Below are 16,384 nucleotides of genomic sequence, written 5' to 3'. Positions count from 1 at the left end.
GAGTTAGACAATTAATAATATCCCCATATAGTTTGTTTACAATTTTTATTTGTTCAAGACAGAGAGAGAGAGGGAGAGAGAAAATGAGTACAGAGGAGAAGGGCAAAAGGAGAGGGAGATGCCCAGTCCCTGCTGAGCAGGAGCCCAGTGCGGGGCTGGATCCCAGAACCCTGAGATGATGACATGAACAGAAGGAAGATACTTAACTGACTGAGTCCCCAGGTACCCTAAACCTCCATGTTTGAAAAATCCTTGTGGTCAGTAATGCAATGTTGCTTCATGGGAAATTAATCATGAGCTTTTCTTCTACCTTCCTCAGAATGTATCAGAATTTTTCCCCAAATACTAATTTCATATACAGAGTCTCTCTGCATATTTTCAACATCTATGATGTTTATTTATTTAGAAATGAAGATGTTGTTTGTTTCTTCTGTCATAACAGACTGGACTGTAGGGTTACATTCTGTGGAGGAGAACAAATATATTAATAACAATACACGTCTTTCAAGCTTTTTAAGTGTTAATAAAATTTTCATTTACAGCTATTTATGATTAATTTTAATGATTAATGAGAATTCTTTACGATATTAGAATCCATGAAGACATGCCAATCAATTGCCTGTTTTTCATGGGTATGTGGACACAGTTCAGAATTATGGCTATATAGAAGTTTACCTTTTCTGTCATATTTCAGTGTTTTATTTAGAATTTCATGGATTGATTTTTCTCTTATTCTGGCTTGGTAATTTCCTAAGAATGTGCTTCCTTGTCTGTCTCATTCCACGACATTAGTTAGGTGTAGGTTGGGTGTTATCTGTGCAGATTGTTAGAGGAAGAATTTCTAGCTCAGTATATTTGCTACAGCCCTTCGGAACAATTTGTTACTTAAACTATAACCCCTGGAGTATTTTACTAGTTGCCAAGCACATTTAGATATGGCCTTAAGAAAAACATATACTGGCAACAGGTCTTTGGGGAGAAGGACGATATATGACCGTGAAGCTGGGCAGCTGGGGATGCCCAGCTCGCTCAGGGTGGAATGAAATACCACCTGCTTCCCTTTTCCATTATCACTCCTTTCTCTTCCCAGAAGTGCCCATTGTTAGTTAGATTAGCCCTTTGAATGTGCTTGGTTAACTATAAACTTGGTACTCCTCCTTGCTTGTCTGCAAGACATGTGACTAATGTTTGACTTTCATTGGTCCTTCTGTTGGCTATTGTTTCTATCTAATAAAAGTGAGACTGTTGAGTTGCTCTGGGCATCAGTCTTTTCGACTGTTGTCCCCTGCTCCCAGTCTCTTGTAGCTGACTTGTTTGTGCTTAATTCTTCTCTCGTCGCCGACTGGAAGCGGCAATATTTCAGCATATTTCAAGACCATGTGAGGATAACTCCAAAAAGAGAGGCCTTTGGGGCGCCTGGGTGGCTCAGTGGGTTAAGCCGCTGCCTTCGGCTCAGGTCATGATCTCGGGGTCCTGGGATCGAGTCCCACATCGGGCTCTCTGCTCAGCAGGGAGCCTGCTTCCCTCTCTCTCTCTCTGCCTGCCTCTCCATCTACTTGTGATTTCTCTCTGTCAAATAAATAAATAAAATCTTAAAAAAAAAAAAAAAAAGAGAGGCCTTTATGCTTTTTGCCGATAAATTACCGTGTGTTTTTGTCTGGTGTTTGTATGTCGCACATATATACAGTGTCGCCCCTACTTTTGGCTCCTTGATGCATGGTCAGTGAATCTTTTACCATGTCTAGGTGAGTTGTCAAACACATAGAATTAATTTCATGATGTATTTGTGGGTGAATTTTTATTCTGTGCATGAGAGAAGGACTTCTTGAATTCAGAGTAATTTCCAAACATTTTATACTTCTGGATACTTCTGTTTTGGTATGAAATACAAAGGATATAATTTAATTAATTGTAGGATTAATACTCATATGTCTTGGTACCTTTGTCATTCAGTTATGTGTCTTCTGTGAGTATTTTCATTGTGGTTACCTTAGAGATTCATTAAAACAACTTAGCTGTAAGTGCATCTTTTAATTTTGTTTTTATTTTTTAAAGATTTTATTTATTTATTTGACACACAGAGAGATCAGAAGTAGGCAGAGAGGTAGGCAGGGTCAGAGGGGGAAGCAGCCTTCTTGCTGAGCAGAGATTTCCGGGTGCGTCTCGATCCCAGGACCATAAGATCCTAAACTAAACCGAAGCAGAGGCTCAACTGACTGAGCCACCCAGGCGCCCCTAAAACAAACCTTTTAAAACTCACTGTCAATTATATAGAAAACTCTTCTTCCTGTCTCCACTCCTGCACACCCTCCCGACTTCATTAACGACATCACAAATTCTTTTATGTTGAATCCTTTATTACCCACATTTGTGATTTTTATTCTTTTATTTTTCTTCAAAACAAAACTGTAGCAGAAATAAATGTGACTGGTATCTCATTGCAACACACAGCACGTTTGTGTAATTGTCTACATATTTATGTTCAGCAGAGAGCTCTGTGTTCTCATGTGGTTGTAGTTTCTGGGTAGAATCCTTTTATTTCATCTAGAAAGACTTCCTTTAATGGTCCTTGTAGGATCTATTGGTAAGCTTAGAGGGGTTTTTACTTGGGAATGTCTTCGTTTCTGCTCTGTGGAAAAGAATTTTGCTCAGTAAAGTATTGGTGGCTATTTTTCAGTCTTTGAGTACCTGAGTACATTCTGTCAGGCCCCATTGCTGTTGAGACTTGTGAGAATCCTAGTGATTTTTAGGAGCTCTTGCACAAGATCAAGTGGATTTGTCATTGTGTTTCTTTTTAGATTTATTTATTTGTTTGTTTATTCATTTATTTATTTGACAGAGAGAGGTCACAAGTAGGTGAAGAGGCAAGTAGAGAGGGGGAAGCAGGCTCCCTGCTGAGCAGAGAGCTGGATGGGGGGCTGAGATTATGACCTGAGCTGAAGGCAGGGGCTTAACCCACTGAGCCACGCAGGTGCCCCTGTCATTGTGTTTCAAAGGTCTGTCTTCATCTATGGTGTTGGGTGGGTTAATTACAACACATCGTGAGTCGTCCCATTCTTTGTATGTGGTCTGCTGTATATACCATAGTTTTATAAGGAAGTAATTTGAAGAAATAAAATACGAAGGCAATCATAAGGAAAAGACACTTATTGTAGTGCACTGGATTTATCAAGCAAACTTCTCTGTGTCTAAGTGGACCATTATTGGTGAAAAGCACATTAATCAATGGTCAACTGTGTTTGTTAGCAGACATGAAAGGATTCAGGGGCAGATGGATCTCTAGAGAGGGACAGTTATTTTCAGTGTGATTCATTTTTCTTTTGACTCTATTTTGTACATGTAGATGGGTATCCAAAGAAAGCCAGAGTAGCAGAAGTTTCATCAGATAAACTAGACTTTTATCTTTTGTTTATACTGCATTGATACCAGCATACTGCTGACCTCACAGAATGGTTTTGAGTGTATTTCTCTATTTCAAAATTATTGCTAAGATTTTTTTTAAAGATTTATTTATTTATTTGACAGACAGAAATCACAAAGAGGTAGAGAGGCAGGCAGAGAGAGAGGAGGAAGCAGGCTCCCTGCTGAGCAGAGAGCCCGATGTGGGGCTCAATCCCAGGACCCTGGGATCATGACCTGAGCTGAAGGCAGAGGCTTTAACCCACTGAGCCACCCAGGCATTCGTATTGCTAAGATTTTGATAAGGATTGTCGGGAATGATTTTGGTAAATGTTAGTTTCTTTCTCTTGTCCTGAACCATGGCTTACCATCTAATGCCCAGAGGTTCTACCTAACGATTGCTAATTGAACAAAGTCACTACACATAGAATAATAAGCCATAGCTACACAATTCTCAAGGACTATAGATCAAATTTTACCCTGTATGTTTCACCTGTTGGTCTGTGAGCATAGAGAACACAAGCAGAGTTTTAGTTTTGATCTGCACAGAATGCAATGTGTCATATTAAGCTAAAGACAGATTTTGCAGTCCCAGAACTAACTAGGAAGAAGCTCATGTACATACATATGTGTGTGTACCTGTATCTTCAGAAGGAAAAGGAATCTTGGTTCAAACCAGGTCATTTCCAAGTTTGATTTCCTAGCAAGGAAAGAGATTCTAGATTCATAATAGAAACAGTGTTTTTCTCTGTATTGTATTGAATTTATGCTTCCTACATCTGGTGTATCTTAGTTTGAGAATCTCCCCATGTGAATAGTCTCTTTTTTGTTTTTTTTAAAGATTTTTATTTATTTATTTGACAGACTGAGATCTCAAGGAGGCAGAGAGGCAGGCAGAGAGGAAGGGAAGCAGGCTCCCTGCTGAGCAGAGAGCCTGATGTGGGGCTTGATCCCAGGACCCTGAGATCATGACCTGAATCGGAGGCAGAGGCTTTAACCCACTGAGCAACCCAGGTACCCCGAATCATCTCTTACATAACTGGGTTTTACTCCTGTAGGATCTACTCTGTTTTCCTTATTCCTCTGTCAACCTATTGCTTACCTACCTTGAGAGAGATTTTAACAAGAATTTCCATGGAATGACATGGTATTCAAAATTTAATTTAAATGTGAGAGTAATTCTCCAGGGAGCATTATAAATTCCACATAGTTAAATTGAGACTTCAGCCCTTCCTTTGGGATTGGAAAAGTAAGAGTTACTTAGTTATAATTCTTTTCTCTTCTAGGAAGTGACATCATCCATGTTGGTCACTTCAGTGTCAGCATTTGATTACTTAAAAATGTGGAGAGTTCATGAATCTTGTTTCTGTTTTTGTTTTTTAACACTTCCTTGAAGGAAACAAAGATGGGATAGGACTGGGTGCTGAGTAGTTGTTCTAACTTAAACAGAACACAGCATTCTGTTAGGAGTGATGGAGCAGCCCATCAGAAGAGATGAGACAGATCTAAGCTGAAACATTGGCTTGGATTCTTCATCTGGGGAGAGGACCCCTGTCCAAGGCTACACTACTGACTCTGAATCTAGAAAGGTAACTTCCTTTCTTCCCAAATGTTGTCCTCTTCTTCTGTCTCATCTCTATTTCAGGAGTGGAGGCATCACAGCTGACTTTCCTCCTGTGTTCTGGAAACCTCGTTGTCACTGCACTCCCCCTCCCACCTAAGCCAGGCAGGCCCTTGCCTAGCCTAAGGACTAGCTTGGAGTTTTCTAATGCCACTGTAAATGGTTGATAACGGGACCACGTGAGGCTGTATGTCTGTTTTAAATACAGTGTCCTCACCACTACACTGGAAGAAAAGCAAAAAACCATCACTAGGCCACAGAATTAGTTTAGGCACTTGGCACTGGAAATTGGGAGGACAAATAAAACATGATGTTGCGACAGTTTGAGAGGAAGGTAAGTGCTATGGAAATGAAATATGGTGAACTCTTGAAATGTGAGCAGAGATCTGGTAGAGAGGTCTCTTTGGTCACTGCAAGGCCTTAGGAAGCTACTCGTGATGAGCTAATGGGAAAGAGAAGCACTCCTGGGAAATGTGGCTGTCTGGGATGTCCGATGCTTTTCTCATGATGTAATGTATTCCCTGCTGGTCTTGAGGACCAGTTGCTATTGGATGCCAGAGATAATTGTACTCTCTGAGGCCCAGATGCATGGAGTGTGTGGAGAGGGGGTATTAGTTGATTTAAACATGGTGGGCATAGCTTAAAGATGTCACATGACAGAGTAGATGTTGAAGACGAAGAAGGCTGCTGGACACTACCGGTGAGAACCAGCCAGGTGTGTGTTGCGGTTTCACAAAGCATTGGTATCCCAGGAATATAACCCAACATAGTTCTCATCCAGGAGTAACATTCGAGTTAGGGTAGCATGGTACGCTCATATTGAACATGGGATCAGTTGAAGGATGATAGATTTTTCAGTAGCTGTTCTCCTATGGTCAGCAGTACCATGAAAGCCTGTTGTGTACATGCAGAAAAGAAGGTGGCTATTTGCATATTTACATATCCAGTGTGTTGGTACATGCTCAGGTCTTCTGAAACAGCCCAGATAACCTCGAGTATAATCTGAATTTTACATGTCTTCTTTCTGGGATTGTCCACCCCTGGCCATAGTGCTTATACTTGAATTTTCTTGGTCCCAGGATAACTGCCCAGCACTGGGGACCAATCCATGTTTCTTGTAGCAAAGGAGATGGTGTAAACCTGACAGGACATAGGGGATTTGATTTGAACCATTTCTGTTCCCATTCAGGGAAACCATCCTCCCCAAGGCACCACTCTCTCTACTGACCAGAACTGTCACAAGGGCCAGTCTACATTGAAACACACAATTGTAGCAGAGGTGGACGTGGAAGATGTTTGTGAATGTCTTGTTTGAATTCTTTCACAGTGTCTGGCACAAAGGGTGATGACACTTTGCCCTGAAACTGACTAGCTGTTTCAAAGAAACCCTAAAATTGAGAGTGCCCTTAATCTGAGTGCATGGGATTTTCTGCTGCATGCATTGGCATGATGATGGAGACCTGCTTAAGCCTACAATTCTTTCTGATCGTCCAATAAAAATAGTCAAATAGAGATATATCATGAGAATACTATATTCAGCACTATATAATCCATAACATGTATTAATGTCTTTCATGCATTTCTTAACTTAATACTTAAAATACTTTTAATACTTAAAAAAGTATTTACATAAGTTCCAGATTAGTTTAAAATAAAATATATTCATTTATGTTACAGAAAGCTCAGGTGAGAGGCAGGGGCAGGGCAGAGGGAGAGGGAGAGAGAATCTCAAAGTGACTCCCTAGTGAGCTTGAGGCCTGACACAGGGCTGGATCTCAGGACCCTGAGACTGAGATCATGACCTGATCTGAAATGAGTTGGAAGTTTAACCCACTAAGCACCCAGGAGCCCCACTTTTTTTTTTTTAAAGCATTATTTATGTTAGAGCACACTAGTGAGTAGAGTGAAGGCACAGAGAGAATCCTGAAGCAGACTCGCTGCTGAGAGGAGAACTGATCACGTGATCTAACCCAATCCTGACATCAGGAACGGAGCTGTAATGAAGAGTGGGCACTTAACCAACTGAGTGACCCCAGAACTCCTGTTCCCATTCACCTAAATTGGGATTGCTTTCATTGAGGAACATGATCAAAAGTGTATCCGGGGTGATCTCAGCAAGCTGAAGGACGGGGGAGAAAAAAGAGATGGAAGAAGAGAAAGCCAAGATAGATTCTGTTATAGATAAATCTGATAGAGTCAGATTTATTAATGAGTGAAGGAAAATGTGTATGTGTGTATGTTGTATGTATGTGTGTGTGTCCCAACACGAACATGACCACAAGCATGGAGGGGTTGTGAGAGTGACCTCTGTGGGGATAACTCAGGATATAGTTGTAACTTAGTTCCTGCAAAGGTTGTCAAGTTTTGTCTGGGTCAGAATCACTGGGAATACTTGTAAATTTGGATCACTGTGCCCAGCCTTACATTACCATGTCAGTAGCTCTGGGGTGCAGCCCCCCACCTTTCCTTTCTTACCCAGTCTCAGGTGGCTTTCTAGGGACTAGACCTTGAGAACCTATATCTGGGGACACGTTCATAGTTGGGTTCTTCAGGAAAGGTAGCCCTTGAGTAATGTAGTGAGATACTCAGGTGTGTCGTCTTGATTCTCCAGGTGTGAACCTGGACTCCTGTGTGTTGGGCCTTTCCTGTATTGCACTTTGGATGCCTGACCTTTGATAATGGAGGAGTCAACCAGGAAACCACTCAGGCTCCATATGTGTGGTATGGGCTGGAATGTTGACTTTGAAGTGTCCGTTCAGGGAAGCTGTTCTAGGTGCGGACAGCTGGATGAACCATATTATTGTGTATCAAGGAGGAAAGAGAATCTAAACCCGGGTCATCTTCTAGAAGGGCCTCCTCCTTCTCTGTCCCGTGTGCCTCATGTTCCTACGTAGGTCAGCCAGATTCAAACCCTGACTCTGCCTTTCTTTATCTACATCATTTCTTTCAAAATCAATAAATGAACAAATAAATCATGTCTTCCAGTTCAAGGAGAATAGTATTAGCCCTAACCCATAGAATCCAGAGCATTGAATACATTAAGAGCAGATTCAGTAACCGTGGGACATACATTGTATGCAGTATACAGAGGATCGTGTCAGATGCTAGTGAATATTTTGGATTTTTTTTAATGATTAAAAAGTAGCCCATAAGTCATGTTTCATATGGAATTGTCTCTGAATGGCAATAGTGCACCTTGTAAAAAGAAAAAATACCCTGTGTGCATTTGAAATAGGGAAGTATCTGTCTGATGCCAATTTTCATTGGAATCCTGTGGAATCCTGTTCACTCTTGTATCTGTGCCTTCTCCTTTCCTGAAATGGCAGGAAGGCAAGTATGAGTGGTTTTATACTCTATCATCTGTATGTAGCCAACTGTTTGGCATTCCTTCTAGAGGTATCCCATGGACCTCTGAAAATTCTGGTGTAAACCATGCACAATCATTTTGAATATAAACTTACTCTCTTTCTGCACAGAGGGCTAGACATCTGTCCATGGACACACGTGGACTCCTGAGTGCCTCCAAAACCTCCAACTCCGTGATCAGCCAGGGCCAGAAGTGATACTGAACATGTGGCTGGACCGAAGGCCATTTTCTGTTGCTGGACAGGAGCCTATAAGAGAGGCTCTCAGGTTGTCTAGGGTCTCTGTTCAGGCTTCTAGTGGTCCAGGAATGGAGGCTAGCATCAACCATGGGAAGTGACTTAGAACGTGCATAGCTATCCAGACAGAGAACAGAGAATGTTCTTGTTCAAAGCATTGGCTGGACACTCAAGTCAGTCACAGGTGCTGACAATTCCCCTTAGCCAGGTAGGTTTATCTAAACAGGGGAATAGGCAATCAGTGGACATTGTCTGTAATAGACTCCCACCCACACCGAAAGGTTTTGGGTGAAAGATTTTTACCCTGACTTTGGATGAATGCTACTTTGTTAGGTTCAAAGTGTGGCCAGGGATGTGTCTTTGGTGGTACGGTGTGCGTCTTCCAGGTCTTTGCAGTTGGCCCTAGGACGGATGCCTGGAAGATCTCAAAGTCAAACCTTCCAGGTACATTGATTTTGGCATCTACCCTGCAAGTAACTGTATAGACTGTATAGCAATGCCAGGTGAGCAGCAAAATATCATGAAGGAAAATGTACCTGTACTGTGGTAGATATCTGAGCCAAATCATACATGTGCCTTATACAGCAATGTCACTCTTCCTTGAAGTCATGTAATGACCTCGTGATCTGCATGAGCGTTTCCTTGATGGACATTTTAGTTATAATGGTCATTCCACTCATATTTGCGTATAAGAAAGCTTGGTAGTGTAGTGATAGCATCTTGATCTTGGGTCGAGGACAGGTGAGTTTATTGTACTGGAAAACAGATGGTCTATTTTCATGGCCAAGGATTGGGCATACAAGCTAGATGTACCTTGAAGATACTGGGGTTTCCTGTGCTCAGAGTGTCCAAAACAAACCCACCGCATGTGCAGCGTGTCCCTGTATGAGTTGGGGGTGGGTGGCTGGCCAGCGGAATTAGTGTGATGAAGACATTTATGATGTATGCTGTGTCGTGAGCCATAAGACACTTGGACTTTGACCTGGGAACCTCTTGGCTTCTGCCCATATTGGAACACTGTTACAGACCAATGGGTTACAGGACAGAATGCATGTCATCTTGGAATTTTTATATTTATTGAGATTATCCATGGACTTTATTCAAAACAAAATAGACATTCATAGGTCTGTTTCTTGTTTATTCATTTAAGTTGTTGTTTTGGTTGTACACATAAGTGAATACATATAGTATTTGTATGTCACTTAGTTCACATCGCATAACACCTTCTGGGTCAAACCACATTATCAGAAATGACAAGACAATGAAAAAAGCTGAAAGAGATACAAATACAATGAATAGCCTGAATGTTACCAGTGTGGAATGGAGAAGGATGATGGGCAACATGAGGAAGTGGGAATGGGAAGTACAGGCTTCCATGGAGTGAAAAGAATACAGGGACCTCCTCCAATGGTTTTCCCATAGTATTTTATGGTGCCAGATATTAGCTACTATTGGTGAGTATAGTAGCACCTATAGAGTTGTTGAATCCGCATGTTGTACACGTAATGTAATGGAACATTGTAAAGTATATATTAATATAAAGGAAATCAAGATGGATATCAAGAAGCATATACATACGTAGATTAAAGTAGTGTCTTAAGAATTTGCAGGGAAAGAAAACTAACCCTACTCTTCCAAAGAAGCTAATCCTAAGTACTCACAGTAGGATAAAGTGCTAGGAAAGCAAACTGATCTGTATCACAGTGGAGATAAACATTCCTCAGTGTAGAAGGGAAGGGACAGGGAAAGAGAAGCATGTGCCCAGCAGAGCAAAGAAGGGAACTGGAAGAACAAGAAGAGCTGTAGTCCTCACAGGCAGCCCAGGAAGAGCAGCCCAGGGTGTACATGGAAGGACAGTTATTCCTGTGAGAGCTTCTTAACTCCATTTCCTTGAGTGTGGTCTCCCTCCTCTCACCACTGAGGAACATCAGGAAGGCTTTTCTTTGGAGGTATATTCCTCGGGGAAGACCAGAAAGTGCAACGAGTTTGTAGAACTGCTCATTTTAGGCAAAGTCAGTTTTCAGAAGGAAGCCTAGTTTCAAAGAAGTGATCCTGTAGCCTGAATCCATGGGTATTAGTAGAAATGCAGGGGAAACTTGAAATTGATAAAGGCCACGGATGCAGTGAGGTTCAAGCTACAAAATCTAGCATTGCAGCCAGAAGCAGATTGTACCTGCATTTCTTGTGAAGGAGGGAGCTGTTTCCATGAGTATGGTGGCATGGAAAATTGAAGAAAAAAAAATAAGAAGTGCAGAGAGGAGTGATTGGGTTAAGTTTGTTATGCAGGAGTAGGGTTGGTTTCAATGAAGAGTGAAGGGAAGCGAAGGACTGCATACTCACCTGTATGCTCTGCCCCCTTTTTAGGAACCTTTGAAACTATCGTGATTCAGTCCTGGAATTTCGAGCGGAGCATGCATTGTTGATCAGGTGGCACGTTTGTGAAAAGTAGAAACTCAGATGCTACCCAAACATCCAAATGGGAGTATGAATTTTAACAGGATCTTCAGTCCATTGTCATACACATTAACGTTGGAGACGTGCACATCTAGCTCAGCCAGACTCTTTATTCTACTCCTGACGTCATGTCTGTAGGACATTAGTTTGATAACTGTGCCTTGTTGTATGTCTTTTTTTTTTTTTTTAGATTTTATTTATTTATTTGACAGAGAGAGAGATCACAAGTCGGTGGAAAGTCAGGCAGAGAGAGAGAGAGAGAAGCAGGCTCCCACTGAGCAAAGAGCCCCATGCGGGGCTCGATTCCAGGACACTGAGATCATGACCTGAGCCGAAGGCAGCGGCTTAATCCACTGAGCCTCCCAGGCGCCCCGACTTGTTGTATGTCTTAAATCAGAATATATGCTCTTTATTTCCCAGATTATTTTGGGTGTGGGTTATAACAAAAGGATGGATTTTGATCTTTGTGCAAAAATGGTATTGGAGTTTTGGCAGAGATTACATTTTCTATAGATCCCTTCAGGATTTATTGTGTCAATTATTCCATTTAAAGAATATAGCTAGGTTTCCTACTTATTCATCTTTTGATTCCTGCACAGTCTATCGCACTTTCCATCGTTTGTGGTTTGACCTCTACCATTATGTTAAATTGGAAGCATTTATTGGGAGGGGGGTGCGGGCATTTGCTGTAAATGTATGATGTCTCTGTTTTGGGAATTGTTCTTTGTTGTGTAGAAAAAACTAATTTTTATGTGTTGGTTTTTGTACCAGCTTTATAAAATCCATATGAGTTTTAACAGGGTTAAAACAATAAGGATTTCGAGGAGAAGAAATGGCAGTGGCGTAGGAGGGTCCTAGACTCATGTGTCCTTTTATGAGCACCACTATGCAACTATCAGGTCTTCCTAAATGCCTCAGACATTGGGCTGAAGAGTGATAGGAGAAACTCCCCAAGTAAGAGGAGAGAAGAGGCCACATGGAAGATGGCAGATAGTGTGGAGACATAGTTTAGGGAGGAAAGGAGTATAGCATTGTGGCCAGAAGGGAACCCCGGTTGTGCAGTAGGTGTCATGACAGAGGACCTAAGGAGGTTTCCCAAAGCCATTGGCTTGGAGAGGGAGAAGGGCTGAATTTCTTGAGTTCTTGGAACCAGCACATCTTAAAGTCTGGAGGTTTAATGGTCAGCAGCTTTGGATGGGAGAGAACCAGGAGGGCACTGGGGTGCTCCTGGAGAGAAGGCTGGCAAACAACCTGGGGGCACTGAGTGTGGAAACAGTCATCTGGAGAACACCTGGGGTTCACAGTGGGGAGAGTATTCAGTAGTCTAGGAGCACATTCCTGAGAGGAAACATTCAGTGACATGTGACTTCCAAAACATGGGAGCCCTCTCCTGTAGCATAAAGCAAAGCCAACTCAGTGAGGATATTGGCTGTCTGCCTTGCTTGCACCAGTCCCCACCCCCTGTGATCTGAGGGGACTGCTCTTCTCAGTGAGGCTTTCCTCAGGCTCAGCAAGGTCAGCCCCTGCCCACATCACATCTCCTGAGCTGCAGGGCTGCAGTCCTGGTGGAGTTGATGTGAGGTCTCCTTTCACAATCAGAGCAGAGCTGACCTAGTTCAAACTGGCCACATTCAGGCCAGGGACCAAACACTGCCTGTAGCAGGCAAGGAGAGCCCTTGCAGACCACTGGTCTGAAGGATACAATAGGACACATCACTGGCTTTTCTAATGGACAGTGGAAAGTAGAGACTTAGAGAAATGCCGAGATGAAAGAATTTATCCCAAAGAAAACCAGCAGATAAGACAGACATACAATGAAAACAGTAGTAAGGAGCTTGATGGAGAATTTAAGGTTGGGAAACCATAAAGATACTGAAGGTCTGAGAAAACAATAGTGAGAACTTTACCACAGAGATAAGAGTTAAAAAATAATTGGGTGCTTGGTGGCTCACTTGGGTAAGTTCCGACTCTTGATTTCTGCTCAGATCTCAGGTTCCTGTGATGTAGGCTCAAGTCACACTGTGTATTCAGTGTGATGCCTACATGTGATTCCCTCTTTCTGTAGCTCCCACCCAAAATCTTGTGATTTCCCCCCCCCTCAGATATTGTTGCCTCTTAAAATTTTATTCCTACAATCAGTTATACTTTGTCCTCTTTCACTTCCTCACTTGTCACTCAGTCTTTTTTCTGTTACTCTTCACTTACTTCATGGGCTGTCAGTGTTGTTGGTCTTTTCTGCCAAACAACTCTTCCTGTGCTTGATATGTTCCTATTTTTACTGTACTCTCTTTGATTCAGTTCAGTTTTCTGTTTTCCATATCTTCCATTCTTCTGCTAACTTAGAGCTCATATGATCCTTTCTGTGATTGTTAGAGGAAAGTGATTTCTGCTACACTGGGACCATATCACAGAATTATCTGTTAGGATATATGGTCAGTATGTTGTGTACCATGTTGCATATCCATGGGGATATGAGGTCCTGATGACTCTTTCTCAGCCATCTTTCTGTCATTGTCTGAGTGACTTGGTGCTTCTGCATTTGAAGTCATCAATATATTCTTCTGAATGTAGTAAGTGCAGTGGTTTTACTCTTATTTGGTATCTTTCAGCTCTGTCTTCACATGAGACCCCGATTTTCCTGCTACAGCAGAGCAGAGAAGGTTCTTAATAGAACGGGTCAACGCACAGATACAAAGATAGTGCTGTTGAGATTTTACACTCATGTACAGACTGGGACAATGATGGGGATGGTGACGGGCATCAAAGAAATCCTGGACGATACACCCAAACCAAGGCAATTGCCCTTAATGAGACTCTCACTGGCCCAAATGGTGAAGGATATAAACCGCTGTGGAAGACCTCCCTTTTTAAGTCAACTGTTTCTGCAGAGCAGTGGGTCTCTGTCAGTACAAGCTCCAATCAAATATTCAACCATAGCTATTTGTTGACAGACCATTTGGAACATCTGGAAAGTAACCGAGTTCATGCTGAAAATAATGATTTGAGCCATTTGGAAGATAGGATTGGCCAGACCTTAAATCAGAGATTTAGAAATGAAGAACAAAGTCCTCAGTGGGATCCATTTGAGAGGGACTTCACTGAGGAGTCGACCCAACAGTATGACCAGAGGCTTTTCACTGGAGACAGAATTACTCAATGCACTGAATCTGAGAAAACATTGGACCAGGGCTCCAGAGTTCACAGATGTGTCAGGGCTAGGTTTGCTGAGCACCATCATGAATGTGATAAATGTGGGGAAGGCTTTCATCCAAGCCCTAACCTCAGTATACTCCCTTCAGGAGACAGTCCTCACAAGGATAATGAATGTGAGACAGCTCGTAACCAGTCCTCCAGTGTTGCTGATCATCAGAGAATTCATGAGGGAAAAGGCCCATTCAGATATAATAAACCAGGGACCATGTTTAGTCAGTCATCAAGCCTAAACATCAATGAGATAATCCCTATGGGAAGAGAAACTTATATTTTTAAGGAATGTGGTAAATCCTTTGACTGCCACTCAACACTATCTCAACATCAGCGAATGCATACTGGAGAAAAAGTATACAAATGTGAAGAAGGCAATCAAAGCTTTAAGGACTGTTCATCAATAAATGGACATTCACAGATCTATTCTGGAGAGAACCCCTGCGAATGTCAAGAATGTGGCAAGGCTTTTAACAATCACTCAAGTCTTAATAGACAGCACCAAATTCATACTGCAGGGAAAAATTGCAACTGTAATGAATGTGCCAAAGCATTTACATCATGCTCAAAACTTATTCAACATCACAGAATTCATAGTGGAAATAAACCTTACCAGTGTCAACAATGTGGCAAGAGCTTTAACCACAGCTCAACCCTTATTCAACATCACAGAATTCATACTGGAGAGAAACCTTACCAATGTCAAGAATGTGGTAAGAGCTTTAACCAGAGGTCATCCCTTACTCAACATCACAGAATTCATACTGGAGAGAAACCTTACCAATGTCAGGAATGTGGCAAAAGCTTTAACCAGCGGTCATCTCTTGCTGAACATCACAGAATTCATACTGGAGAGAAACCTTACCAATGTCAAAAATGTGGCAAGGTTTATAACTGCCTTTCACACCTTTCTCAACATCATAGAATCCATACTGGAAGGAAACCTTACCAATGTCAAGAATGTGGCAAGGCTTTTACTTGGAGGTCAAGTTTTTCTCGGCATCACAAGATTCATAGTGTAGAGAAACCATACCAATGTCAAGAATGTGGCAAGGCCTTTAAGTGGAGGTCATATCTTTATCAACATCAAAACATTCATAATGAAGAAAAACTTTACCAATGTCAAGAATGTGGCAAGGCCTTTAACAACAGCTCAACGCTTATACGACATCACAGAATTCATACTGGAGAGAAACCTTACCAATGTCAAAAATGTGGCAAGGCCTTTAGCAGGAGGTCAGGTCTAACTTACCATTACAGTTTTCATTGTGGAGAATAATGTTACCATGTGAAGAATGTGGCTAGCCCTTTAGGGACAGCTCAGCTCTTACTGAACATTACAGAACTCATACTGGAGAGGAACCTTACCAATGTCACGAATGTGGCAAGGCCTTCAAGGTGAACTCTGCACCTCAGTCGACATAGTAGAACTCATACAAGAGCATAACCCTATGAATTCCAAAAATGTGGCACGGCCTCTTAACTGGCACTCAAGGCTTAGTGTGCATCAGAGATTTTGTGATGGAAAGACATCTTACCAATATCAAGACTGTGGAGGCCTTTAACCAAAGCTCAGGTCTTACTCAGCAGTACAAAATTCATACTGGAGAGAAACATTACCAATGTCAAGAATGTAGCAAGGTCTTTATACATAGCTCAACTCTTACTCGACATCACAGAATTCATACTGGACAGAAACCAGGCAAATGTCATGAATGTCAAGGCCTTTAACTGGAGGTCAAGTGTTACTGAGAATCAGAGAATTCTTCCTGGAGAGAAACATTACCAACATCAAGAATGTTGTTAGGCCTATTCAGGCACTTGGTCCTCACTAAAAATAATATTCATACTAGATAGAAGGTTTACCAGTGTGTAGAATGTAAGAACAGGGGCACATGGGTGGCTCAGGAGGTTATGCGGCTTCCTTTGGCTCAGGTCATGATCCCAGGGTCCCGGGATTCAGCTCTGCATCGGGCTCCCTGCTCAGCGGGCAGCATGCTTCTCCCTCTCCCCCTGCCTGACATCCTCTCTACTTGGGCTCTCTCTCCATCTCTCTGTCAAATAAATAATATAGTGAAGAATGAAAGAAAAAGAGAATGTGAGC

At 42.0% G+C, this 16,384-nt stretch overlaps 1 protein-coding gene across 1 annotated transcript; it reads left to right on the top strand.

The window, feature by feature from the left end:
* The first annotated feature begins 5,330 nt into the window (after positions 1–5,330).
* LOC123391206 (zinc finger protein 708-like) lies at positions 5,331–16,011 on the top strand. Its single transcript, XM_045077266.1, has 4 exons — positions 5,331–5,354; positions 6,210–6,318; positions 13,806–15,516; positions 15,936–16,011. Exons 1-4 carry the CDS (start codon positions 5,331–5,333, stop codon positions 16,009–16,011), a joined length of 1,920 nt encoding a protein of 639 aa, XP_044933201.1.
* The last annotated feature ends 373 nt before the right edge of the window (positions 16,012–16,384 follow it).

The sequence above is a fragment of the Mustela putorius genome, unplaced genomic scaffold (genome assembly GCF_011764305.1).
Source record: "Mustela putorius furo isolate JIRA1106 unplaced genomic scaffold, ASM1176430v1.1 tig00000196_pilon_pilon_pilon, whole genome shotgun sequence".
Classification (NCBI taxonomy): Eukaryota; Metazoa; Chordata; class Mammalia; order Carnivora; family Mustelidae; genus Mustela; species Mustela putorius.
Note: the sequence above shows the minus strand (reverse complement) of the source record. Positions and strands in the feature narration are given on the sequence as shown.

Bases quoted from the DNA above. Each gene is read 5' to 3' on its own strand.
- LOC123391206 (XM_045077266.1), top strand. From the start codon at position 5,331: ATGTTGCGACAGTTTGAGAGGAAG. The intron at 6,319-13,805 runs GTGAATGTCTTG...ACTCATGTACAG, and splicing joins GGTGGACGTGGAAGATGTTT to ACTGGGACAATGATGGGGAT. The intron at 15,517-15,935 runs GTCAGGTCTAAC...CTTTATACATAG, and splicing joins GGCAAGGCCTTTAGCAGGAG to CTCAACTCTTACTCGACATC.